The sequence below is a fragment of the Falco rusticolus genome, chromosome Z (genome assembly GCF_015220075.1).
Source record: "Falco rusticolus isolate bFalRus1 chromosome Z, bFalRus1.pri, whole genome shotgun sequence".
In the NCBI taxonomy this organism is placed as follows: Eukaryota; Metazoa; Chordata; class Aves; order Falconiformes; family Falconidae; genus Falco; species Falco rusticolus.
Window position 1 is genome coordinate 74,564,398 of NC_051210.1, and position 26,591 is coordinate 74,590,988.

The following is a 26,591-nucleotide window of genomic DNA, read 5'->3' on the forward strand; positions in this document are numbered from 1 at the left end:
CCCACGTCCCCAGCTTCCTCTCAACAACAATTGTACCTTTTCCCATGTGCCACTAAATGATTTTAGAGGCCGGAACTCACAGGGAGTTTTAGGCATTTTTTGAAGCTTTTACTGTGTGTCTTGGTGAAAGTAACTTCTAAAAATGCCACCAGAGTGCTTTTGAGAAGTTTCTCCCTTGGCATATTTGTTCCGCCAAGTGTTCATAAATGAGGCTGCAGTAACACTGCTGACAGCAAAACCTGGAATATTAAATAACATTTCTTAAAGAGCCCAAAGTGGTTTACAAACATGAATTAATTAAACTGCAGATCAACCCTGCAAATTATTTAAAGAGCTCTTGAACCTCCCTTGCTCACTTAAGGACATGAAGAGAGGAATGAACCAAGGTCTGACAAGAACCTAGCAGTCCTTACCCTTGTTATTTCCACTTATCCACCACACTGGCTTTAACAGGCAAATCAGAATAAATTCAGAATGGCTGAAATACCACCGGGATGAAGTTAGCTCAGCCCTTTTGGTGAGCCCTATCTTGGAAGCCCAGCGACAGCTGAGGGATCTGCAGAATATGGAGCAGACAGCACCGTGTCTATTTTTAGGGGAATAATGGGGTTTGGAATGACATGTGGCTATTAAGAGCTCTCTCAAAAAAAGGTGATTAGTCTGCAAGTCATACCTGTCAAATGCAGCTGTCCCAGCTGTGTGGGAAGCTGGCCGAGAAGCTTCAAAGGCAAACCCCTGTGACACTGGTGTGAAACAGAGGGGCAGCAGGATCTGGATGAATCCCTGGCTGCCCTGTCCCATTGGCACCCTGAGTTCTGCCAGGCCTCAGCAAAAAGCACCTTCCCACCTCCAAAGGAGTTGACAGAAACAATACCAGGCAGCTGAGCTCACAGATGCTGGGGTTGGCATGAAGGCCCCAGTCTCCAGAAGCACTGGACATGGGTTGCCCTCCCAGGTGTCAGGCAGATTTCTGCACTGGGCTCTGCAGGGATCAAGTGCCAGACAGACCAGGCTGGGGTACCTAGGTACCGAGCCAGGCACAGACAGGTTTCTCTATCTGCAAAGAGACAGCTGGGATGCCAGGACTCCTCTGCATGGTCTTAGACTCTCTCCACTTACAAAAATCTGTGGATGTTCTGTGACTGTTAACTTGGCTCTGGGAACTCCCAGAAAAGATTAGGAAGTGAAGTCATATCACAGAGGAAAGCTGGCTGCACAGGTTAAAGAGCACGCTGACCTGATCTTCAGATGGGCCAGGATCAATACTCTGGAAGTACATCTGATTCCCTACAGTGAGGTGATACTCTTGCAAACATGGCTGGAAGCTTGCTGCTAACCAAGGCCATGAAGGCTGGTGCTGGCACAGGAGGGAGGTGGAGAAGGATGCAGTGGATAGCACTGCCTGTTCTGCCAGGGCTCATCTTCCCTCTGTTAAAGCACCCTCCGGCACCAGCTAAACCACCTCACCACAGGGTCCTGGACACCAGCATTTGGCACAGCAGACGCCACATCAGCCGTAAAAGATGGGCTCAGTGACCAAGCTCACCTGTCCACTTGTGGCACAGAAAGGCTGCTAAGCTGGCTGGGCCAGATCCACCACTTTGCCACCACACTGCATGTCATCTGTTCTAAATTCTCATCTCTTTCAGAGAAGAGCTGGCTGTAGCCAGGGGACCTGCACACATCACCAGTCATGCCTGAACATCCCTCCTTCTTCTCCACATGTGCAGGAAACATTTAGTTCAGTGTTTAGTGTCCCTTCAAACCCAACTAAGCAAACAGAAGACAGCTTAATAAAGTCAGAGCAGCAGAGTCCATTTTCCACTCATATATATGTTGTCTGGGATACAGAACCTATTGGTTTAAGGTCAGCAATAAGTGATGGAGCCACTCCTGAACTCACAGTGTAAACTGCTTTGTCAACAACATGCAATTTGCCTCTGAAGAAAGTTGGCAGAAGGAGATGACAACATTCATACCTGCATGGTGGGCTGCTGCTGACCACCATGGCAGCATGCTGGTATCACTTTTAAGCCCCAAAGTCTGATTTTGAAGGTCCAAACCCCCACTTCTAAAATCCAAAGTCTAATTTATAGTGCCCAAAGCCTCATTTTTACTTTCCAGATTCTTAGGTTTTGCTTCTAAATCCTCATGTTAGGCTCCAAAGACTCATTTTTAGGGCTCAGTTTTCATTTGCGAAGTCTCACTTTCAGGGTCCAAAGCATCATTTTTAGGGTTAAAAGGGTTAGTTTCTGTTTGCAGAGTCTTATTTTCAGGGTCCACAGTGTCATTTTTAGGATCCAGACAGACATCTTTAAGGTCCAAGGTGTGTCCTGAGTGTCCAAACCCTCATTTGGAGGGTCCAAAGCCCTCTTCTAGGGCTCAAAGCCTCGGCTGTGGGTCCCAAAGCCTCATTTTTAGGGTCCAAAGCTTTGATCCTATGGCTGAAAGCCTACTTCCAATGCTCCAAACCTTTGGTTTAGGCTATCAATTCCTCACTTAGGGCTCTAAGCTTCATTTTTTTTAATGTCCAAAGCTGCATTTTGAGCATCAAAAGGCCCATTTTTAGGATGTAAATCCCTGTTTTTAGCGAAAAAAGTCCTTACTCCTCAGGTCCAAGCTTGTCTTTTAGTAGCCATAGCCTTTTTTTAATAGATTCATTGTTAGGGTCCAGACCCTCACTGTTAGGGTCCAAAGCCTCATTTATAAGTTCCAAGGCCCACTTTTAATGTTCAAAGACTCATTTTAAGGGTCCAGAGCACCGGTTTTAACACCCAAAGTCTTATTTTTAAGTTCCAAAGCCTCATTTGTAGAGTCCAAAGCCTAATTTTAGGCTCCAAAGTCTCACTTTTAGGGTCCAAAGGAAGGAGACATTGGAATTAATTCTGGCTCACAGTGCACTGTTTCCGGGTGCTGCTCAGCTCAGAGCTGGGGTGTAGAGGAGAGCAGCCGTGTTTATCTGTGTGTGACCCATCTCCACTGCTGAACCCTTGTGCAGCCAGGGTCCGTGGCAGACACGGTGCTTGCCCACACCCAGGAAAGACTCATAAAGCAACCAGGAAACTTGTCCCAAGCCAAGCTGCTGAAAGCCCTGAGAGCTTGGATGGTCTCAGGCTGCAGATTTTATGGAAATAGAAAAGCATGAAGCATATGAGACATTCTCCTCCACAGCTCCCATGCCCAGCCCCACACAGATTGCCACACTACTGTGTTTGTTATGCCCTCTCAAGACAGGGAAGATTCACATTTCCAGTGGTGTCTGGCTGAAGGAACATTTCAAAAATCATTTGGAAGACTCTGGAGTGACACTAGGGTGATTAGTTCCTGGCCAAAGACCCTGTCTAATACAGTAGAGTAATAAAATCTTTGGGGATATATAAATGAAAGATGATTATCTTGACAGACTGCTTTCTTGGATCTGCTCTAAAAAACCTGAAACTGAAAAAGCTCCACTAAACAAGAGACAACTGGATATGAGAACTACATGGGCTCAGAAAGGACACTGCATTTACAGACATTCAGCTCATAGCTGGACGAAGCCCAGAAGGGAAGTCTAGCAAAGAATCCATGTGGGAGACCTTATCATCCTTTGTGACTGGCTGGGTGGGAAAGGGGGCTTCACCAGCTCACAGGGGCACATGCATCTCCTTGCTGTCACTTGAGACAAGGATCCCAAGTCCCTTCACAAATTAAAAATAGTCCTTGCTCATTCACATGAGAAATTACATGGTTGTCGGGGCACAGGCTCTGATGATCCAGGAGTGCAAGAACACAGGCAGCACGCACTCTGTGGGAGGACTCGGGAAGGACTTAGAACTTCCTTTACCTGGTTTCAAGGAATTTTGCAGATAAACCCCAAAGTTCAGGAAAGATGTTGAGCTTTGGGAAACAAATGAACCTCTTCAGAACTTGTGGGCTTGTCTGGACCATGGTGAGGGACTGGACCCTTTTCACTAGTCCCTGCTCCTGCCCAGGAGTGAACTGAGCCTTCCTACTCATAAAAGGCAGGGATCAAACATCTCAGACACCCTACCCAAAATGCTTGAGGTAATCTTAAGCACCTTGACAAAGAGACCACATTTGCCAGCATCATTGCACAGAAGGAGAGGGGATAGTGATAAGGCACAAAGCCACCTGTCGTGGTTTGGTGTCTCCATTAGGGGAATGCAGGTTGTTCTTACCTTGGGCATCCTGCGTAGATTGGGAGAGAGCTTCAGGGAGGTAACGTGGCCTCGTTCATCTCCAATGATGACAATAGGGTAGACAGGGTTAAACTGGATATGAGTTATTTTATTTTTCTTCTTGGCCACCACTAGCTGGGTGCAGAGAGCTTCATACTTATTAATGCTCAAATCAAACACGTGGGCCTGGGGGGAAAAAAGGCAAAGAACACAGAAGGGATTGATCAGGCAAGAATATCCCTCAGCGGCAGAATGACAGCTGGAGAAATCAGAGAGAAAGGGTCCCACGGAAAGGCAGCCTCAGCACACAATTACCATCTGCGCAGTCTGGGCCTTTGTCCTCTTTTAAGTAACCAGTGTGCAGAAGCTGCCTGCCGCTTTTGTGGGACTGTCCCTCTCCTGGCAGGGACTCATGGAATAAGGACCATTCCCTGCTGTCAGTGCAAGCTCTTTCCAAGACACTTGGCAAGGCTCCAGCTGATCTGGACTGGAGAAGGCTCAGAGCCAGCATTGCTAACCCCACAGATCTTAATCTCCCTTCTCAGTGCTGCAAGTAATGAGACAACCAGGTGTTAAATCAGGGTCTGACACAGATTGATGCACAAAGCAGGGAATGCTGTCAGAAATACTTAATACCCCTTATTGCAGAGCTTTCCAACGTTTCCAGCTTAATAATAACATTAAAGACTCAAACCAGTAATTAACAGGGAAGTGATGGGAACATGGACAGTATGATTAACGGTGTACCCTGGGGTAAAGCCAGGGAAGCACGGGCAAATGCACAGCACAGGACAGCTTGGTGCTGGCAGCCCACTCAGTCCAGCTATTCCAGATGCTATGACTGCACACATGTCCTTCTCCCACAGCACTGTGAGAAGAACCAGGTAAAGACTGGCCAAATGGGAAAGGTAAGGATGGAGGGAGACAGACCTGATGCCCTGCTCAGGTGGGATTCCCACTGGCATGGACTTCAGAGCTATGGCACTGATACAGACCTGCCACATCTCCAACTGCATGATAATGCACATTTCATTATGACTCCAGAGGGAACAGTGGTAGTTACTCAAGAGAACGTGTTAACTTTTTCTCCCAATAATTGCAATTAGCCCCCGTCATTAATACAGTCTGCAAATGATAATAAAACATGACATCCTTCTCTTTCCCGGTGCTGAAGTGAGCAGTCTCCAGCATGCTGGACTCCCACCTTGAATCCACTGTGGAGACTTTCAGCTTTATGTTTCTTTTCCCATTTCTGTCTTCAGAAAAACTAAGGAAGGGGATACTTATGTTAATAAGTACAGTGGGAATATGGGGAAAATTAGGACTGAACTACTTGTACATCTCCTGCCAGCTGTGTCTTGTTTACCAGCACTTAGGAGACAAATGAGACATATTATTTCAACTTTGTGCTATGCTCACAATTTGAATCTAGGAATTATCTGAAATTGGACAATGTCACCCTATATACAAAGAGTGTATCAAATCAGTACATGCACTTTCCCATCATACACCAATGGGGTTGATGTATTTCACCTGAATCCATGATGAAAGAGTTGGGCAATGTGCAAGTACACATCCCAGGCAGTCTCTGGAGCTGATGTTTCTTCATAGCACTCAGCATCTAGCAATTTGTGATGTCCTTGGTCTGGGCAGGAGAACCATGGAAAGGTTTTACAGATGCAGAAAAGATGAGGAAGACTCCCTACAGACTGAAGTAAAATAAGACTTTTCCAGATTGAGAAAAGCTTGAAAAGTGGGCAGGGTTCTCAAACATATTTTGAAGAAATCCATGACAGTATAATTCAAGAAGGGAATCCAAAGCATCAGTCACAGATGAGGATCTGTACTTGGGAGAGTCCTTCCCCCGTCAGCAGGAGCATAGGTGGAAAAAAAGATTTCATCTGCTCAAAAATTAAATTCTGAATCTAACACTTGAGGTCCCTCAGTCCAGCCAAGGTAATCCCAATTTCCTACCTGTAGGCATAAATAAAGGTGACTGTCCTGGCTTGTGCTTTACACCTGCTGTCTTGCTATCTCTGAAAATCTGTCTTACCGGAGATCTCTGAAAATGATGTCTTACTATCTCTTTCAAGCATATCTGCCCCCCATAACCCACACTTACTGAGATTTAATTTCTTGCTTTCACAGAATACATTTTTATTCATTCAGGGGCATGATTCGCCCCTCCCTCCCCCTACAATGGCACAAGCTCAGTGCTTAGTAACCTAAGAATTTGGGAAATGCCCACTGCCTGAGCAGCATGAATTAATCTAGAAAAAAAAGCAACATGGAATTAGTGGCCAGGCTTCTTTTCGGCAGCCAGGTCTGCAGTGCTGTTCTATAAGGCTGTCAGTGTATCACACCTGCACGCTCTACCCAGCCCTGCACTGGAGAAAGATGGCATGTAAAGGCTCAGTGTTGGAGTGCTGAGCAATGCAAATTATTCTGAGTGAGGCTGTTTTTCAAAAATGTCACTGACAGCTCAGACAAGCACAATGTCTGGGACAAGAACTTGAAACCATCAGCAATGTGGAGAAGGTCAAAAGCAAACAAGTTTATAAATGTTCCCACTGTAAAGCTTCTCTTTTATGAGCTTCTAAACAAATGGGCTTGTTTTCCTTTGCCAAGGGAATCATGGAAAAGAACAAAGTAGTTCAGTTCTTCAGCTGGAAACATCAGCTTTATATCAGCTGTCAGATGCTCCAGATGGAGGGCTGGGCCGTTGGTGTTAGGAAGGACTTCAGAGGCTTTGATTTAGAGGCTTACAGGCACTCTCAGGAGACAGGGAAATGGGGTCAGACCAACACTGTTATTGGCACTTTGGGAGTGACTCAAAAGGGGCACAAGGCTTCCCACAACACCTGAGGCAGCTTAACAGTGCTGTACAGCAGCAGAGCTGCATGTGACCAGCACCATCTGCAATCTCCCTGGGGTTTGGAGCAGGGCTTTCTGCCCAGAGAATGGGAGACTGAAAACCTGTAGCTCTCCCTTGAGTTTCCTAATCCCATAAACTGCCCTGCTGGCCCAGGTCCTGGGATTAAGTATTATGGAGCAGGGTCCAGCTCGATCTCCCACCCCAGAGACTCACCACAGCGCACAGCTTCTCTCCATCACACTGCCCCGGTGGCCTCTAGCCCTCCAGACTACTGATCACTGCTTATACACAAGGACAGCCTCTCAGGTCTTGCAAGATGAGCCTCCGGTGTATATGACTAAGAAAAGTGCAACCATGACCCACAGGAGTGCCACCCACCCTACATGTGAGCCAACTATCAGACTCATGGGGAGCCAGGCTGACCACAGCCAGAGCCACAGCTAAACCCTCTCCATGGAGAGCCGGTGCCTCAACAGGGCACCCCTTCTTCTCAGGGCAGGCACTCATCCAGCAGCACCCAGATGAGACATTGTCAGGTAGCTGGCGCAAATGAGCACTTCTGATGAAGGTTGGTATTTGTATAACCTTCCACATGTGGTGGACAAGCAAATTGATATATTCACTGACATACAACGTGACGGGTCATCCTGGCCTCCTACAGCTCACACGGCAGGCCTGCTTCCACCTATCTGGACCCCAATGCCTTAGTACTGTAGCACCACCCTGACTTGTATCTCCACCGACATAGCAAAGCAGTGATGCTTGTCAGATTGTGAGAATTCACAGTTCAGTAAATCCATGTGAAACATGGTAACTTGCACAGGATCACTAAAGCAGAGAGCATAACTTTGGTGGGAAGATAGCATATAGCAACACAGCAGTGCAGTGCCCGTTGCTGGGACACCAGCCTGAGTTTTAATGGTAGTGAGAATTGTGTAGGAACAAAAAGCATGTCAAAGCACTATCCTTGTCAGAGCTTATAAACCAGTGAGGGTCCCCCTGTGAATAGCCCCCTCTTTCCTGCCAGCTTTGCACACCACTTCTTCTCCTGCTGCCTAGGCTGGTCCCAGCACTTCCCTCCCTGCAGGTGCTGAGACCTGGGGCCACCACACTCAATCATCCACATTTGTCCAAGAGCGGTTTAGAAACTACAGAGTGGAGGTTTCTGATTTTCAGGCCTCAGAAAGTGTTTCCACCATGCTGCATGTCCTCAGAGAGGGAGTTGGCATCTCCTGACAATAAACTCGCCTTTATCAGACACCTGTAGAAGCAAATCAGGGACCTGTGGGGTCTGCAGCCCTGCTCCTTACAGACCATGGCAGACACCTTCATTCTTTCTGCTCATAAGCATTCAGACAATGGGAAAGGGCATTTCAGTTCTTTTGTTACAGTCCTTAGGAATAATGTCTAGCAGCTTCCATAGAGAAACATAAATCAGATTCCAACAACAAGAAACCTGGGGAGAGGCACAGAGAGAGAAGTAAAAGAAATTTGAAAACATCTGAAATAGGAAAGTGCCAGAACTTTCCTCTGCCTCCCCCAGCTTAACTGCAGATCCCCAGGAAGAATAAAGCACAGGGCAGTAACCAATTACTACAACAGCCGCTTTATTTATGGTCCCTGTAAACCTGCATGCCCACCCCAAGAGGTTCAGTAGGACATGTACCACCCCTCCAGATGAAGCCCAAGCTGTTGAGCTAAGCAGTTCCTTGTAGCATGGGGATTTATGAGCTGGCATCAACAACCATCAAAAGAAACCTAGACTCACACTACCAAAGTGCTGGACAGTCTGATGATAGATAAGTCAGGGAAGATGCTAAAAGCAAATTTCTTCTTGATGGAAGGACAGTAACTCTGCTAAGTCAGTAGCCCCTGAAAAGTAGCATTGAATTTAAGCAAATGCCCAGTTACCTCTGAGATGGGATCAGGTGAATCCCACAGCCTCTGCCTGATGCTTTATACGCAGCAAGAACATTTTTAAATTGCCATCAGGGTAATGACAGACCCTCCATGCTTCAGGTACAAGCAAGAATGGATCTAACTCTGCTGTGTTACAGTTGCAGAAGATACTTGACCTAGGTAAGCTGCTTTGATGCCTGACTCTCAAACAGCCAGAGAAGAAATCCAGCTCAGCTACCCCCAGACCAACAACTCCTCTGTCTATGAATCATGCAACTATATTCCACCCTCCAAAACCCAGCGGTTTCCCACTGAGGCTCCATACAGCTGCTCTGTAAGCATGGCACAGTGCACGTCCAAGACTACTACTGTAGCTCTAGCATCAAGCCATGTTCAGAGTTTTGAAGACCTAATTTCTCTTCCTGTGCTCTGCAAACTGCACTTAACAGCCTGAAAGTCAGCCCAGGCTCTCACCTGCTCAGCAGCTCCAAGGTGACTTGGACCCTTCTGTCCTTATACTCTGCTGTGACCCCCTACACTGCAGCACAGCAGCCTGGCAAGCCAAGGGAGGGAAATAAATGCCAGGGGATCTGGGGGAGATCTTGACCCTCCAAACAGAACCACCCAAAAGCAAACAACCTCTCTGCCAGCAGAACATACCACTTTACTTTTGTGGCCCATGAAGAAGAAAGCTGAAGAGCTACTTTGTCCTACTCTGCTTTTACTGCATGCCTTGAACACACACTGCGTCTGCAGTGGCTACAGCCTTGCTGTCCTTTTCTTCCAGGCTTACAAGGTCTGGGCAATGCTTACATGTTCAAAAACAACCTGACGGCAACCAGAACCAAGGCTGGAGGGAAATATGTGTGTAAGAACAAGGCAGATGTACTTGGTAACTTGGCAACAAAGAATAAAATCGGTGCAAGAGCAAAAGGTGAGGGATAATTTAATATCACGCTGCCCTTTACCAGTTGACATCTCTTTCACTGCTTGGCTTTCTCTGTCCTTGTGATGGATTTGCCTCATTTTCTTGACTGAATCACGATACTTCATCCATTTGCAAATTCCACAGATTGTTTCAGACTCTCAGGTAATATATTTCACAAGTGGGCAGGCCACCCTGAGTCCCTGTATAGCACCAAGACAGCTGCTGGAGCATCCTAAAGGCACCAGGCAGGCAGGACAGCCCCAGCATGCATCAAACCCAAGCTGCTGTACGGTGGAGGCCTTACTTTGCATGATTTCTATACTCCCAGTGCATCCAGAACAGCCTCCAATACAATAAGGGTTGTAAGAGAGTCCTTGGTCCCTCTGATCTGGGGCAGTCAGGGGCTTGGCAGGAGGAAAGGAGACCCAACTCAGAAAACATTAATTGCTTCCCTGCTTCTGCAATGGTGACACAGGAATGTTGGTCCTCTGCTGCCCTGATACCAGCACCAGACTGACCCTAAAATTCACAGGCTTTCACAGCACTTTCATGCTACCGGTAAAAAGATGTGCTCCAGCTCTGTTACAGGTATGTTCAGAGGTAACTTTGAGCACAGAAGGATAAGCAGTCGTCTGTGAAAGTTGCTTTCTGGGCTGAGCCAGGTGAGCTTTGCCAGCTGGCAGCCAACTGCATGTCCTGGGGCACTGGAGAGGGCTAAGCACATCCCTCTGCACTGCAGCATCCCAGCCCAATGCTCCAGACTGTGCAACACAGCAGTGAAGGGAACGTCTATGTCACCTGATTTAACTGTAGGAGACGCTTCACTGTAAGGCTGCATCTCTCAGCTTTGCCTCATTCAGTAAGAACTGGGTCACTCCCAATTTGGCATGCTAGGAAAACAGCATTGGCCTCAGCTGACTTCAGTCAACTCCCACAAGTCAGTAAGAAATCAAAGCCTCAGTACATAGAAGGGCTGCTATTCATACCTTTTTGGAAACCCTGTTACACTGCTTTACAAGAAAGTGCTTGTTTATCCCAGCTAACTGCCTTGTCAGTCTCCACTTCTGCCCTCCTGGCTCTGCTCTGAAAGTCTCAGTGATTAGGATAATCTCCTTCATGTCTCAGTCCTGCACACTTCTGAATGCTGTTATCTGGTGCTAAATAGCTGATACATCCTACCCCTGAGCTGGCTGCACTTCAGTTAGGTCTAATATGATGTTCTTATACTGCCCATGACTTTTTTTTTTTTCACTCTTTAACATTAATAGTGTGCTTCAGAATGAATCACAAAGCCTCCTCCTGCTCTTCACTTTCGTACTAAAATTAATGTTACTTTCCAAATTACTTCTGAAAGGTAAAAGCCAAACAGAGAAACTAATCTGTGCTGAACTCATGCAACAGCTAGGCAGATGGTAGCAGCCAATACCTCTGCACTACACTGCAATCCCTTCTGCAACAGCAGAGATGGTACCAGCATCCAAAGTCCTGCCTGAGCCCTGGCTGTGCTCACAGGGTGACTCTCCCCTGCACCTCCCAGGGTTTGACTCAGCAGCACAGTGTTAGCAAGAGCATGCAGTGCAGGCAGTCTCCAGCCCCAGCCTCCCTTAGAGTCTTGCTGCTTCCCCAGTTAGTGTTCATATTGCACATTTGGTTTCTGTCTTTACTGAACTTCATCTCACTGATTGCAAATTGTGCTGAGGTTGTCAAGATCATTTACAATTCCAGTTCTGGCACCAAAACACTTGTAAATTCTCTCCCCTTCGTCCCCCCACAATTACTGCTGGCTTTCAGCAACAGCCCCAGTCCCCAAAGCATCCCTAGCTGCACCACACAGTCTGCCGAGGATGACTTCCATCGTGCCACATCCACCTTCTCACCTACCTAGTAGTTTGCTTATGGGCTTGTGTCAACAGTGTTCCCAAAGTCAACCTGTAAGCATGCATTACATCTCCCTCCTCTGATCTACCAGGCCTGTTACTCTCAGGAACAGCATTAAATCAGTTTCATGTGATATGGTCTTACTATATCCTTACTAGACTGGCTATTCCTTGATCTATCAGTGCTTAAAATAGACCGTTCAATGATTTGTCTCAGCATCTTTCTGGATAGCCTATTTAGGCTGCCTAATCTGTCCTGCACTGTCGTGCTCCTGAATACTGGGCAAAGAGTCTTTCTTTCAGTCCTCTGACACTTCCCTACTTTATCCCATCTCAAATACCTAGGGAAGAACTGGGAGACTGTTTCAACCAGTCTGTTACGTGCCCTGGGGCAAACCTCCCAAGGCTGTGCTATGCAAACACATCCCAGCTGTGCCAGTCCCCCTGCACCCTCTCTTCTGTGACCCACAGTCCAGTCCCTGATGTCAGGCTGAAATGGGGTCCTCATAGACTAAGACCAAGCTCCACCTCTTCACACATTGGCAAGGTCCTGGCTGTGCCCCACCACGGAGAGTCAGTGCTGGAGGCTTGGGCATGGGTGAAGGCAGGCAGTCGCACAAGCAAGGGCAGCATCAAGGCTGACAGAAGAAGCAGTGCCTCCACCACCTGCAGCCTTGTGGCAGGCCAGCAAAGCTGTTCATATGGCAGATACCAAACTGTCACAGTTTGGAGACTGGCATTTAAAACAAACCAGCACAGATTTCAGGTCATTATAAAATGCCAAACAATAAATGACAAGGTTCAGGAACTGCTGTCTCTGTACAGCAGGACAGAGACGGGGCAGACTGATGGAGGCTCTCAATGGCCCTAATGCCAATGCTGCCCACCTGCAAACCTAAGTGAGGGGCCATTCTTAGAGGTGGCCAATAATGAAGAGCAAAGCAGCTTTCTAAACTCGTGCAGATACTCCTGGTGGGCTCTGTGCTCCCTGTAGATTTTTATGCAAAGTTTAACAGATGAATCAACAAAATCTTTGGAGATGCTGCTCAAGTCATTTTTTCATTCACATATGTCCATGCAAGCACAAAAAGACAAACTTTGTTCCTTGGTGTGGCTGAACAAACCAGTTAATCTCAGCAGGGTTTCGTCAAAATGTTGCATTTCATAACCTGAAAGAGCAATAGCTCTAGTAATGAAAAAATGGCCTGCAAGCATCTGTGTAAGAACCAACTCCTGAAAAGCCACTGACAAAAAGGGGTTTAAATATATCAGTTTGACTTTGCACTGAAACCAACTACTGTGCTGAAAAGTCACCTCACCTGCAACTGAGTAGCTAAGGGATGTGAGTGAGCAGTAGTGTCGTGAGGTGTCTGATGCACATCTTGAGGCTCGGAGCTCACCAGAGCACCCTATGATAGGATGAGAGCTGCAGTAGGATAGAGGTGAGGGCTTCAGACCCTGCAGGGCAAACCAAAGTCTTCCAAGCCAGCTTTATTCCTGAAAAGCAGCTGCTAGGGAAGAGAAATGCCAATGCACAGAGTCTGGTGGCTGGGGGAGGAAAAGCCCAACTGGCACAAAGTGAAGGCAGCATCAGTTCCAGGGATTCTGCCCATCTAACTCACTGAGCTTTGACATGCCACCAGCCCTTGTTTTAAAGCAGACAGAAGTCTGCCCAGCAGTCCACATCAATCTTAAAGATTCAGCAGGGAATAAGAAAGAACCTTTTAGGTTTTGTGGCAGAAGAAAACGAACAGTTTTACTGGAAAACAACCACTCATGCTGTGAATGCAATTTCAAAGCCATTTTGAGAAAGCCTCTGCCCACTTCAGCCTTACTCGAAGATCCTTGTGGGTGATCGCAATGGGACCTGAACTCATTTAGTGTTTTCACACCCCAGCAATTGCCCCAGCTACGGTCCAGAGAGCCAGGAGATGCCTTACCCCAGCCCTGCAGAGCTAGCAGTGGCCCCATAAGGCATGGATGGACCCCATGGGCTACTGCAGAAAGGTAGGAGGAAAGACTCAGAAGCAGCAGAGACAGCTGTAGCCATGAGAGATTCACAGTCATGACTTCTCTGGGCAAAAGTGTTGACTGATGCCGAGAGGTCTCCTTGCACCCCTGATTCATGGCCTGCAAGGAGAGGCAGGATTAAGTCCAAAATACCCAGTGAAATACTTGCAAACCTGAAAGGTTTATCAAGCCTCTTATCTGCAAAATCATTCATGCTTTTAAAGACAGATTGGCTTTTGCTACCAGTCAATGCTGGATGGACAGCAAGTCTCTGCAAATTGCCGTATGAACACACACACATATGCCAGCGCTAAACAAGTGTTTCTCTCCTAGCTGGGAAAGGATGGGTATCAAGACAACACGCATTTCTTCAGCATCTTATCCTGTAAATGAGACACAACAGGAACCTGGTCTTCAAGACTTCTCAAACAGAAGAGTTATTCAGTAAAATATGTTTACAATAGTAGGAAAGGGCACACTTACTTCCTGAGCAGCACAAACCATTAGACAATTTCCTGAAGGTTTGTGTTGTTTCAAGAATTTCACATCTTGAAAGGTCAACAGCTTCAATAATCAGGAGAAGTCCTGGAGCATATGTCTAAGCAACTTCCTTTGCAGAGTGCACACTTAGATGGCATTTATCTTGAGGCTATCAATATTTACTAAAGATGGCTATAACATCACCTTGCTCTTGCTGCATTAGTCATGAAGGACACAGACCACAAAAACATGACAGCAAATGGACTTGTACTTAGTACGTGTTCCCAAGTCTGTTCTAAACCCCCTGGGATCCTCCTTCTCACACAAGGACATTTCCTAGCACTGCAGGTTTAGAAGGTAATTCAGGTTGCAAGAGACCCCCAGAAGTCTCTGTTCTAACCTCCTGCCCTAAGCAGCATCAGCTCTGAGGTCAGATGCGGTTGCTTAGGGCTTTACCCAATCTGGTCTTGAAAACCTCCAAGGACATAGATGGCACAACCTCTCTGGGCAAATTGTTCCATTACTTGACTGCCTTCATAGCGAAAGATTTTTGTTATATCCATCCAAATCTCTCATTTCAACTCTTCTCAGCTGTTGTGTCTCATCGTCCCTTCATGCACTGCTGTGAAGAGCTTGGCTCAAACTTCTTGATGATGTCTTTGTAGGAACTGGCAGGCTGCTGCTGGGTTCCTCTTTCAGGTTGAACAAGCCCAGCCTGACCACACCATTACAGCTATTGCATGGGGCAGCTGTGGTCCCCAGCCTGGGATCCAGCCATCTGGGGACACTTGTGACATGGGTGTCTTTGGCTTTTTTAACAGGGGTAACAACACATGCATGAATTCAGCACAAGAAAGCATCCGCCCACCTGGAGTGAGCCAGAAGTGGAGATCTGCAGCATTGCATAGCATAACCTGTCAGTGCTGTTTTTGTATTTAAGGAAAGTAAGTAAAAGAAGCCCAAGAAGGAAATTTCAGGGATAATTCCCACTTTTACATGTTTCAGGGTGTTTTTTCTGCTTTAAGTGTAAGTTTAAGATGGGCTTACAGCAAACTCCCAAAGGCAAATCCTGCTGAATGCCACAAGGACTGAATTCCATCCCTCCCCATTTCTCTGCCGCCTGTCTTTAAAATAAGCTGACCAACATTCCCAGATTTTGTGCATCCTAAGTGTAAGGGTCCAGGTATGCACATCCACCTTTTTTTTATTTCCAAAGTAGGTCTTTCATCCCAGATAGCCTTTTTCTTCATGTTAGGCTTTTATCATTTACAACCTAAACTAAACCAGGTATTCTCTAACTTCATCTTATTTCAGTGCTAATCACATCAGTATCTGCACCCAGGTCCCTCCCTGTAGGAGATGGCCTGGAGGGATCACAGAGCTTCTGCCAGTCAACTGAGCTGCAGGACTCCTGTTTAGAAATAACAGATCCCTCCACCTGTCTGCTTCAGGAACCACTATGGAGTCTTCAAGGAATCTAAGTGTCATCTGGAATGCAATCACAGAGCAAAACTGCAGTGGACTTAGCACACTGATTGAAACCAAAGCTGAATGCTCTATAGCAACCACTCTGAGTGCATCCAGCAGACAGTACATTCCATAAAAGCAGCTAACTGTCCAGTCCTTTTAAAATCAGGCCACTTATTCAGGCACCTACTTATAGAATTAGAGGGTTTTCCAGGCAGTGTTGGCATGGATGTGCACGTCTCACTGATCATTTCATTTTATTTCAATTTTCATTGCAAATCATTTATGCTCATTCTGAAATAAAATGGCCATCAGGCAGAGCAGAACACTAAGGAAATTACCCAGAACATGGTAAAGAGCAATAGTAGCAGTTAATATCCAATGCACCAGCAGCAGAATGTGCATACTCAGGTTATTTATGAAGAGGTGATGCTGTCCAAAGCAGATACCCAGCTGCCCACACACACATTTTATCATAATGCCCCTGATATTCACAGCTTTTCTTAAATGACCACTTCCTGGATTTATGGGGATTATGGAGATTCTAAAATGCTCCAGTTTCCAAGTCAGTCTTAAGAGTTAGGGAGCCGATACACACATTTTGGACACACAGCACCAGCTTGAATAAGGAAATGGGTTTTTCAAAATATGCCAGGTATCCCTTTAAGACTGTAATTAGGGCCTGAATTTAAAATGACCTCCAGTCAACCTTCAAGTTTTGAAGGCATAATTATGTGTGGATGCAAAGCTAAAGGCTCTTTATGAGCAGGAGGCCTTTAATGTTTTATTTTCTGGCTGCACATCCTGTAGTTTTCTGTATCATAGAATCACAGAATATGCTGTTAATATCCTGTTAAAGTAGGTTTTTTCCCAGCATTAATGGAGACTGCCCTTTGCAAGGTGCAGAGTTATTCCCAAGAAGTGCACTCTACTACAAAGTGGAATATGTCCAGGAACAAAAAGGCTGTAAACAACTATTTATTCCACTTCCACTGCAAATCTAGAAGGTTCTGCTCAAAATAGAAACTATGTCTCAGGCACACCCTGCTGCAAACAGCATTGTTTATGGCCAACACAGATACCCACAGTTTCTATCAGCATCAGTGCTGGCCAGCCTACTGCAATGGGAAGGCAGCTCTTGCCTGGACCTCTCCTGCTAGGCAGCCCACTTCTGGGCTGCTCATGGCTGACAGCCAGTCTTCTCAGAGTTTGGGATTAAAGGCATAAAGTAGAACTAGATGCTACTAGATTAGGATATAATTAGGATTACTGAATTAGATCCAAGGTAGGATAGCCAATGTGAGATACCCTGGGTGCAGTGCTGCCAAGTTAGACAGTTGTGTGTCTTATCCATAAACTCATATGAACTCCAGGTTCATGGATGCTGCCACTAATGTGACTGCAACAACACAACTAGAGTCACTACAGCAGTAGCTAGGACGAGCTAGGGGTCTATGGAAAGACCCCACTGCACAAACTCTTGCCCAGCCCTTAGGAGCTTCTCTGCAGCCGGTAAAGCTCTGATAAAGAACTTGGCCCAAGTGAGTAGTGCAAAGCCTCTCCAGAGTTGAGCTATCATTGCTGATGCTTGACCACATAAATAAGAAATCCAAGTACACCCAGTGTTTACCCTCCATCTGTTCACGCTGCCCAGGATGTATCACTGCCTGCAGCCTGCAGACATCTCCAACCTCTTCCCCACAGCTGGGCGCCAGGACACAGCTGGGGTACCCACAGTTCTCTGCACTGCTTACCCCAGCACTCAATCGAAGCTATGAATGTCAGCAGGACCCTTGCCAGATTTGAGGGCACCCACAACTTCACTTGTGGAAAACAAGTCAGAGGATGTGTAACACTGAATGCATGTATTTCATTTGTGCAGGCCCTTCACTTGGTATGTGGGAGAATGGGGACAGACAGATTCATGAACAAAGAGCCCAGTCCTGACCCTGCCTGCGAGGGAAAAACATCAACACTGCTTTCGGTAGGCTGTGGTACCCTGAGCTTCCAAGGGAGACCAGGTGCCCCAGTGAGAAGATTTCTATTGCTTAGCTTCAGAGAGACAAATTCACAGCCTGAGCCAGTGCATCAGTGAAATGAATTTTTTGCTATAACATAAAGGTTAAACTGCAATAAAGTTGCCAAGGCATCAATTCATTGATGGAGATATATAAAGGCCACCTTTTTGCTAGAGTAATTTGGCCAAACTGCACAGACTTCCCAATTTATACCAGTAAAATATACAGCCCATGGTGACAGAGCAATGTGGTCTTACAGTACAAAACCAGTGTTGATGGATAGCTATGTGCCCTGGCTACTTGCCAAGTCCAAATTAACCATCTGAGCTACTACAATGGATGGCTAGGGGCAAAAATATAACTGCCATCATCTCAGTATTAGGACTGGTCTAAGTACTTCATTACCAAATCGTTACTCTTGGAGACAGCCTTGCACAGTGGGAAAATGTTGATTTTATTTAATTGGAATAAAGTTCTATTGGCTGACCCTGGGCATATTACTATAACTGATTTTTTAATATCAATATAAGTATATAAACACTTTATTCTATTGCTTCTCTATAGCTTGGAGGTTCACAACCAATGCCCTGATGTCATCTCATATGAGGGGTGCTCTGATCTGGAGCATCGTCTCTCCATCCCCAGAGAAGCACTGGTTTAATAAGCTGATTTCACGCTGAGGGAGTTAAGTGTTTTTCTCCTGGCATGTGCAAGCTGCACACCTGCACCGATGTGGTCAAAATGAGAGCAAGCAAGGACTTGCATGGATTTGCAAAACTACCTCAAACCAGGAGCAGCATTGAGGAGTAAGGAATTGATGCCCAGGGATATGCATGTCAAAGGCAGGAAAGCACAGGAAAAAGCAGCCTGTTCCCTGAACCCTGCTTTCCTCTCTGTCCTCTGAGTACTTCCATCCCTGGAGTAAAAGGAGCAAGCTAGGACTGCAGGGAAATTTGGCTTGCTTATGCTAGAGGGGCTGGTGGGGCTTGGCCGCCCAAGAAGCAACTGTGCTGAGAGAGGGCCCACATGCATTTCTAATGGGTTTGTCAAGGCTGCAGTGAGATGTGCAGCTGATCCTCAGCATCTGCTAAAAGCCCATTGATTTGTGATTTAACATCACCTGTTTGCATGGTTGGGCTGCAGCTCAGAGATTTCTGGCCGTGTTGCTTGTAGGGGTGTGGTAGACCTGAGGGGAAGAAGGCATAAGAAATGCTGCTGTGCAGGTTTCCTGATCTCTGTTGCTTTATGACTTCTGTGTCCTCTGTAATCATACAGAGCAAAGAGGAATTAATAGTTTGAGGGCCCTGAGCTACCAAAGTGACCCTACCATCCAGAGGCAAGCAGCTCAAGCAAGCTGCAGCCAAGTCAGCTTGTCACTGTAGCAGATTCCTGCTCATGGGAGATCTACAGCTGCCTGACATGGGCTGACCTGTCCCCACACTCAGCCTTAATATCCTTTGACTTTCTCTCAGCTCAAATCAGAGCAGTGTTACTCCCAGTCTCTCACCTTGCCATCAGTGGTGACTGCAGCAAAGACTGTGGAGGAATAAGGGGACCAAGCAACATCCGCTACAGCAGAATTCAGGTCATAAACAAACATCGGAGTCCTGTAAAAAAAGATCCAGGGAGAAGAACTCATTTAAACATATGCCGTTCTGGAAGCGAAACATTGAGGTATAAACATTTTGATGCTGCAGCTTGTGTTGTTCAAGGCCAGATGCAAGAGTGGGAGATGCAGTACTTCTCTATGTCAGATACTAGCTAGGGTCTGAGCCAAAGCTGAGCATCAGCCCAAATGGGTTGGGATGGGTCCTGCTGTGATGAGAAGAAAGGTAGCATGATTTTTTCTTTCTGAATGCATTTTGAACGTTTCCTCCCCAACATGAACAGCAAGATGGAGTCTCTCTGTTTTAGAATCATAAAGGAAAAAGTGATTACCTCTCTGGACTTCTGAAAACAACATTGAACATTACAGCAGTATTGGCAACAGGAAATACTTGACTCTGACTGATTTACAACAAAATCAATTTCCTGATTGAAACCAGACATTCCTCAACCACTAACCCCGAACTCCATTATGCATTTTTAAATGTTCCAATTTTTTTTTTTTTTTCCTCTCTGGCTCTTAGGAGATGTCTGGCCCCCGAGGCCATAAGCCAGCCCCTGATATTTCTCTACAGCATTGCTCCAGAATCACCCCGCCACAGCAGGTCCTGACTGAAGAAAGCCAGGTCCAAAGCAAAGCAGTCAGGCTCTGTGCTGAGCTGCACTACTTGGCAAGTTCCTGGGGTGGATGATGCCAAATCTTATGCCTCATACCTGAGAAGTACAAATCTGAGCCACCAGCCCCAAAACTGGAGATAAGAGAGCAATTAGCCATATCAAGACCTAAGAGGGAAACTGAGACTGAGGTATAAGTCTATGCGTGCAGCTGGCATGTCAGGCTGTACCTCCCCGCCCACGGCTGGACCCAGCAAGACCTACTTAATGGTATGATCCCAGATCTTGACTGTCCAGTCAGAACTGCAGGAAATGAAGACTTTTGGGTGGTATGGATTCCAGATGACTGAGTCCACAGCCATGTGATGGGCTTCAAACACATCCAGAAACTGGCTTGAATAGCATTTTGAACACTGAAATGGAAAAAACTAGTCAGTAATTGCAGCTTGACCTTCTGGAGCTCATATTCCTGCAGAAAGATGCCTCTGAATACTTGTATGGTCTCCCAGGCTCTTCTGGGCTGGCTGGGAAGACATGGCTGGTACCCAGAGGTGCTACAGAAACAAAATAATTTAATACATGCTGCTTCACCCCACTTGCAGGCAGCACCAAGTTCCCCTCTGCAATACAGAGACAGGAACTGAAGTTGTCTGGTTGGATTTACATGCAGAGCCAGGCTCCACAGCACATTCTCCACTGCAGGAGCTCCATCACCTTCCTGAACCCATTAAGTTGGGGAGAAATTACAATCTACTTTTCTGCACAAGCAGAATATGGGCTTCAATATAGACCCTGTCAGTTCTGTGTACAACAGAAAAATGTGTGTACACACCTCCGCCCCTCTGACGGCATTGGAGGCTTCCTTCATTAGCAAGAAGGACCTCATCTTACAAGTAATGTCCTCTTGGTTGTGTTCTCACACACAAGCTGTAACCACACAGCAGGCTGGGGTGGTTTCAGGATTTTCTGTTGGGCTGCCTTGGTAATGTCACTACAAGGACCTTCAGTACCTTTCATTTCTCCCTGATGAATGCAGCAACGTATCATCTGCCTGAACAGCAGGACTGCTGAAGCGTTACATGACTTTAATTCTTGCAAACCAAAGCTCTAATTAATCATAAGGTTTAGCTGTTTATTACACATGACACTCACTGACTGGGTAAGCAGACCTGTTCTGATGTTCTTGTGCACCGGTGCAAGTACTGGATTTAGGGTGCTAAACATTTCACACAGCAATAGCTCCTGCAGCCCTGGGAGGGTTGCTGTGGTAGGAAGCAGAAACAGGAATGTGGCTTGTGTCCCATTGAGATTTACTGACAGTGTCTATAGTTTGCTAATAGTTTAGTGCATACTCTGAGTTACTGTCTCTCTGTGTAACTGTGGGACTGAAATCTCCTTTAATAGCATGTTTCATAACTTTACTTCATAATTCTTAATGTTCAGCCACCCAGAAAATTGGTACTTGGCTTCTTTTGAAGTCACTTTGCTGGGAACAGACAGAATGGGTCACAAGTAATTAACACAAGAGAGAAGCTGCTTTAGTTGTCTGGCCTTCCAAGTATATGGACTGAAGGTCCCTAATACATGAGGACTTTGAAGAGTGAGATCCTAACCAGGTTTGCCTGCATCCACAGAACTGTGATGCTCAGCACTCTGTTTTTAAAGCCTCACTGGGGCTAGGCCCTTGATCAATACAGCTCTCCGGGCACTAGTATGGGAGGCCTGTCATGCACTGGGATGTGTTGATCCACTGGCTTTGCATTCTGCAAATTTGGCCCAGAGCTGAGGCCCAGGTCCCTACAAGAAAGGGATTTGCAGTGTTCCTATGAAGTCAGCAGCAAAAAGGGTTCTAGGGTTCTGTAGGGCAGATACCTGTCTGTGTCCCTTGTGAGGAATGAACCTGGCATGCCTGCTTTAGCCTAAAGCCATACATCATGCTCTGGCAGTGCCTGTCAGCCCCATACTGTGTTCACCCCAACCTTTGGTATCATCTCTGATTGCCAGACAGTGCCATGTTCTTCCTAAGAAACACCACAAACATGAGAAAAAGCCCAGAAAGAAGTATGACTTTCATGAATAAAATAATTCCTGAGCTAACTAGGACTGCTAGGAAAGTCTTCCCCTACTACTCACTTTAAAAACCCTCCTGTTACTAGACACATGTCAGGATGAAAACAAAACCACTGGAAAATGTGATGCCTAACTCCTGACAAGACAGCTTTGAAGAGGATAAGTAGGTTCAGGGAGCACGCAGTTGTGCAGCCTTTCTGATCTCCTAGAGCACTGCTCCAATCTGCTGAGAGTGTTTTTCTCCTATTTAAATGGTAATAGATGTGTGTGAATAGTAAATTATATTTTTATGATGAGACAGGAAAGCAAGGAAGTGTCTATGGCAATATAGGAAACCAGTACAAAGAAGACTGGTAACAGGGCTACAAAACATAGAGGAGGAATACTGGGAAGAAAGGAGATCTCCAAGAACAAAAATTATGAGTAATCTTCATTAACAGCATTCCAGTTTACACAAGATACAATCCTGACACAAAACTCCTCCACATTTGTGGTGAATGGATGGTTATTTTATACATATATATATATCCCTCCTTATAATGTAGAGGGTTTCTTTGGTTCACTAACAGAAAAGCTGAGATTCTAGGCAACATAGAAATAAAAAATTTAATCTTTTTTCAAAGGAGGTTTGTATCTGGCAACAGAGTACTGTCCAACACTGGCACTCTCAGACAGATCAGGACACCCAGCTGCTCTTCAGAAACCACTGGCACAAACTGTTGTTGTGGACAGCTGTTATCAGCAACACCAGAGGGTCTCCTTGGTTTTTGCTAGAGATCTGTAACAGAAATGCTAAGATTTGTAGAAACACTTATGAATGGAAACAGAGGCATGTGAATGCATCAGGAGAAACAACAGGAAATGGTAAAGGAGAAAACCTGTGTTAATTGATGGCAAATGCAGTCAGCCAAGTGACAAGATAACCAGAACAAACAGAAGCCCCAAAGCTAAGGTGGCAAGAAGATGAGGAACAGAACTCAACCCATAAAATAACCAGACAGGGAAAACAACTTTGCCTAAGACAAAGCGAGACTAGACACTGAGGCAAATGATCTCGCCATTACTAAACGGTCACTGGAAGCTGTCCAAACACCAGTTTGTCATCATCATTTAAGGAAAACCCATGAGATGAGATAAGGACTCAGCAGCCAGCATCCTTTGTCATCTGTATAACCACAAGAAATCCTGTCCTGACCACACAGATACAAATGTCCTGGTGCTTAGTATGAGAGAATGAATGAGGGAAATTAGTTTTGTTTAAAATTAGCATCAACTTTTCCTCCTATATAGTCTTGCACTGAGTTTTATTATATTAATTTGTTACACTCTCAAGCAAACTGCTTAAGACTGAAAAAACCCTCTTACATGAATATGTTCAAATCTCATCACATTTTTTCCATTGAAGCCCTGTTTATTAATAAGTAATTATGACCAGAGTTGAAGCCACAATAATGTTTCAATATGAATCTCAGAGATGATACTTTGTGATACTAAAGCTGAACAATTCCTAAACAGCAAATAGGATATGCAAAGAGGCAGTTTTGCATTACAGAATCATATTAATGCAGAAACAGTTTGTCCTCTACATAAAAGGGCAATAGATAGGTCTGTGTGTAATTAAGATAATGATTTCTTGGCTTCAGAAACACTATTAACTAAGCCATTTTTAAAAATTCACTGTAATTGTTCTGCAGCTAAGGAATTAACATATTATCATGCTATTTGTGGGCATGCTTGGTCTCTGAAAAAATGCCTCCCTGAAATTCTCGTACCAATTTATTTAACAAATAAGCTAAAATTCAGCCCTGACTCATACAGCGTGTAAGGAATCCGTCCCTCTCACTCAACACGCAGTGGCAAGGGCAAGGGCAGCACAGACACCTGAGCAGCTCACTCCTGCTCAGTGCAGCCACAGGACCCAAGAGCTGCTCGAACAGCTGCAAGACTGTCACTGTTTTCAGCATCTGCGTGGAGCAAGGCTCCAGGAGGCAGTCCACGGGTAGCTCCAATACTGGGTTCAGCATGCAGTGTTTCAGTAAAGGGTGTGATGAAGGTGTGTGGTAGTCCACGAGAAATGACTGGAGCAGCAGCCAATCCCAAAAGTCTTGAAACTGATTGTAGCAAACTCTTGGGGGATGCTAAGGGTGCACTCTTCCCCCCGTTTTTGTGGATACTATGGAGGCTTGCTTGTGCTAGGCACAAGATGTCTCTTCCCTGTGTTAGCCCATACAATCTGATGGAAGATTGCCTCTTCCTGCCCACGGGAACACTTGCATTTTATAGGGCAGTGTTGCACAATGTGAGTAGTCCCACTTTTCCCTATGGCCCACCAATGCAGGAATGTTTTGCTGCTTACCAGTAACTCTGAAATCAGCCTTAGCACCAATAAAAGAGAAGATTCTGTATGACAGTATCTCTCTGCATTGATCCACCCAGAACTGGTTAAAATATCCGTGTCTTCACGTCTGGGACTACTTCTTATAGCAAAATCCCATTCTAGTTCTAGTTTCACTGAAGATCATCCAAGGCAGGTACACCTACAGCTTTGTCAAGGCAGATGCTGCCAAATTCTGTTCCTATCCAGTGCTTCTCCACGAAGGACTTCCTTTGCTATGTAACTCAGCCAAGACACCAGACTAAACATTTCTCCTGAAGGAAAACTGGTGGCCCCCACCTAACGCTGATATCCACTGAGTATCCATAACTCACCTAAGCATAGATTAAGTTAAAACATGTGGTTCCTTACTGCCTTTTTGATCAGGACTAGGCACAACAGTACCCAAACAATTTAGAGTACAATACCCAGGGTATCAACTCCCATGAGTGACCAGCCAACTCAGAACATCTGCCCGTGTCTGAACAGATGCTGTGTATCCTGAAAGCATCAAAAAAAAGTCATTGCACCTACCTCACTGCCCATAGCCCATCAGTCCCCCCACTTCTCCCACCTCCCTTCTGCACTTGTCTTGTCCAATGCAAGTAAGCACTGCCCAGAAATCCTCCCTAGATACTGCCTGGCAGAGGGAGAGATTCCAATCAGCATCGTCCTTCTGGAAGTGATACATATTTGTTTGTAATCCCATCTTGCCTAAGTGAGTGACAGTGATTTCAGAATATGACTTCCTTTGGGTTCTTTTTCTCTGTTTTGTTTCTCTTTTGCAGGCAAGACACAGGGAAGGAGCTTACAGCATCCTTCAGGGATGGCTGGATGGATCCCTGCACATCAGCCTCCTGCTGATGGTCCACCCCCCAACAGTGGCTACAATATTAACAAAGCCCCAAAGCCAGCTCAGAGGAATGCTGTGTAAACAAAAGTTCTGTAAGATACTACTGGCTTTATTTTCAAGGCTAAATACAGCAGATCTTGAAACTTCCTATTTTTGGCTTGATTTCTTAAGGAAACACAATGACTGTGTCCTGCTGTCTGCTTGTCTCTCCTCCCAAACAACTTTTGACCTCACTGGCAACTTCAGCCAAAGCTGGCTGCATGTGGGACTTGGCAATATTAAGGTCTTACACATTCTATAAAAAGGGATGGCCCCAGAGTGCAAACATCTGGGAGATGCCCCCACCCCAGGAAGGGCAAGGAAAGTTTGGCTGCTGCCCTCATCACATGACTGGAGCTGGTTGGCAGACAGCTCCCAGCTGGAACTGTGCATAAGGCTGCAGGAGCACACTGGAGGGGAGGCAGCCAGCACTGCCTGCAGGAATCAAGGGTTATAGCTTGGTGGTGGCATCACCGAGCTGGGGACAGCATGGGGGTCATCAGAGGGAGGAAGGATTGGAGTACATAGTGAAGAACTGGAGATAGGAGGGCAAGGAGAAAGTGGGACTGGGGAAAGGATCTGGGATGTAATTGTGGAAGGGAAGGGCTGTGGGATACTGATCCATAGGAAATGAGGCTTCATTAGCCTCACTGCTCATGGGATAACAGGTCTAAAAAGGAAAAGAGCTGAGATTTTCCCCTGCCATTTCCCCATAGCCATGAGGGCAGAGGATCAATGCCTTTTAACTTCTGCTCTGATCATAGCGCCTCACTTGCACAGCTGCAATCTGCAAAGCATTCTGGGATGCAGTTTGCATGAAAAACGTTTCTGCAAAATAAGGTCTTAATTGGATCTGTGCAGAGAGCTCTCTGCGACCCTCTGTGGCTCTGTACTGGTCTCAGGCTCACCATAGGGATCCAAGGGCAGGACCAGGCTCTGAAGTTGTACCTTTGTCACTGCCTGAGCAAACAGTTAAGATGATGAACTGAAAGACAAACACAGGTCAGGGGATGTAAAATAAGGGACAGAGAAAGCCTTCTTACCTTATAGATCTTTCCCTCTTCAGTACCAACAAGAAACAAATAGTCTATCTTTTTGTGAAAATCAAATGATGTCCCACAGCCTGTTAACAGAAGAAAAGTCTGTCAGACAGAGAACTGGTTCATCTGGCCGGCACACACTCTGCCTGTGGTACACACACACTGTCAGTGTTTTCAGAAGTGATTTATTAGCCAGAAGCTCCCAAAAGAAATTAGAGCCACCCCTTCCACAAAAACTTTCCAAGCTGTGCCTGTCCCCA

The 26,591-nt window shown here is 45.9% G+C and overlaps 1 protein-coding gene across 3 annotated transcripts in view; it reads right to left on the bottom strand.

The window, feature by feature from the left end:
- The window catches only part of DNAI1 (dynein axonemal intermediate chain 1), a 152,209-nt gene that overhangs the window by 23,343 nt on the left and 102,275 nt on the right, over positions 1 to 26,591 (bottom strand). For all 3 annotated transcript variants that reach the window (XM_037374567.1, XM_037374565.1, XM_037374568.1), the window contains 4 exons: positions 26,335 to 26,414; positions 20,220 to 20,368; positions 19,243 to 19,342; positions 4,182 to 4,367 (listed from right to left, as the gene is read on the bottom strand). In XM_037374567.1, coding sequence (XP_037230464.1) covers positions 4,182 to 4,367; positions 19,243 to 19,342; positions 20,220 to 20,368; positions 26,335 to 26,414 — 515 coding nt within the window. The remainder of the gene's footprint in view (positions 1 to 4,181; positions 4,368 to 19,242; positions 19,343 to 20,219; positions 20,369 to 26,334; positions 26,415 to 26,591) is intronic.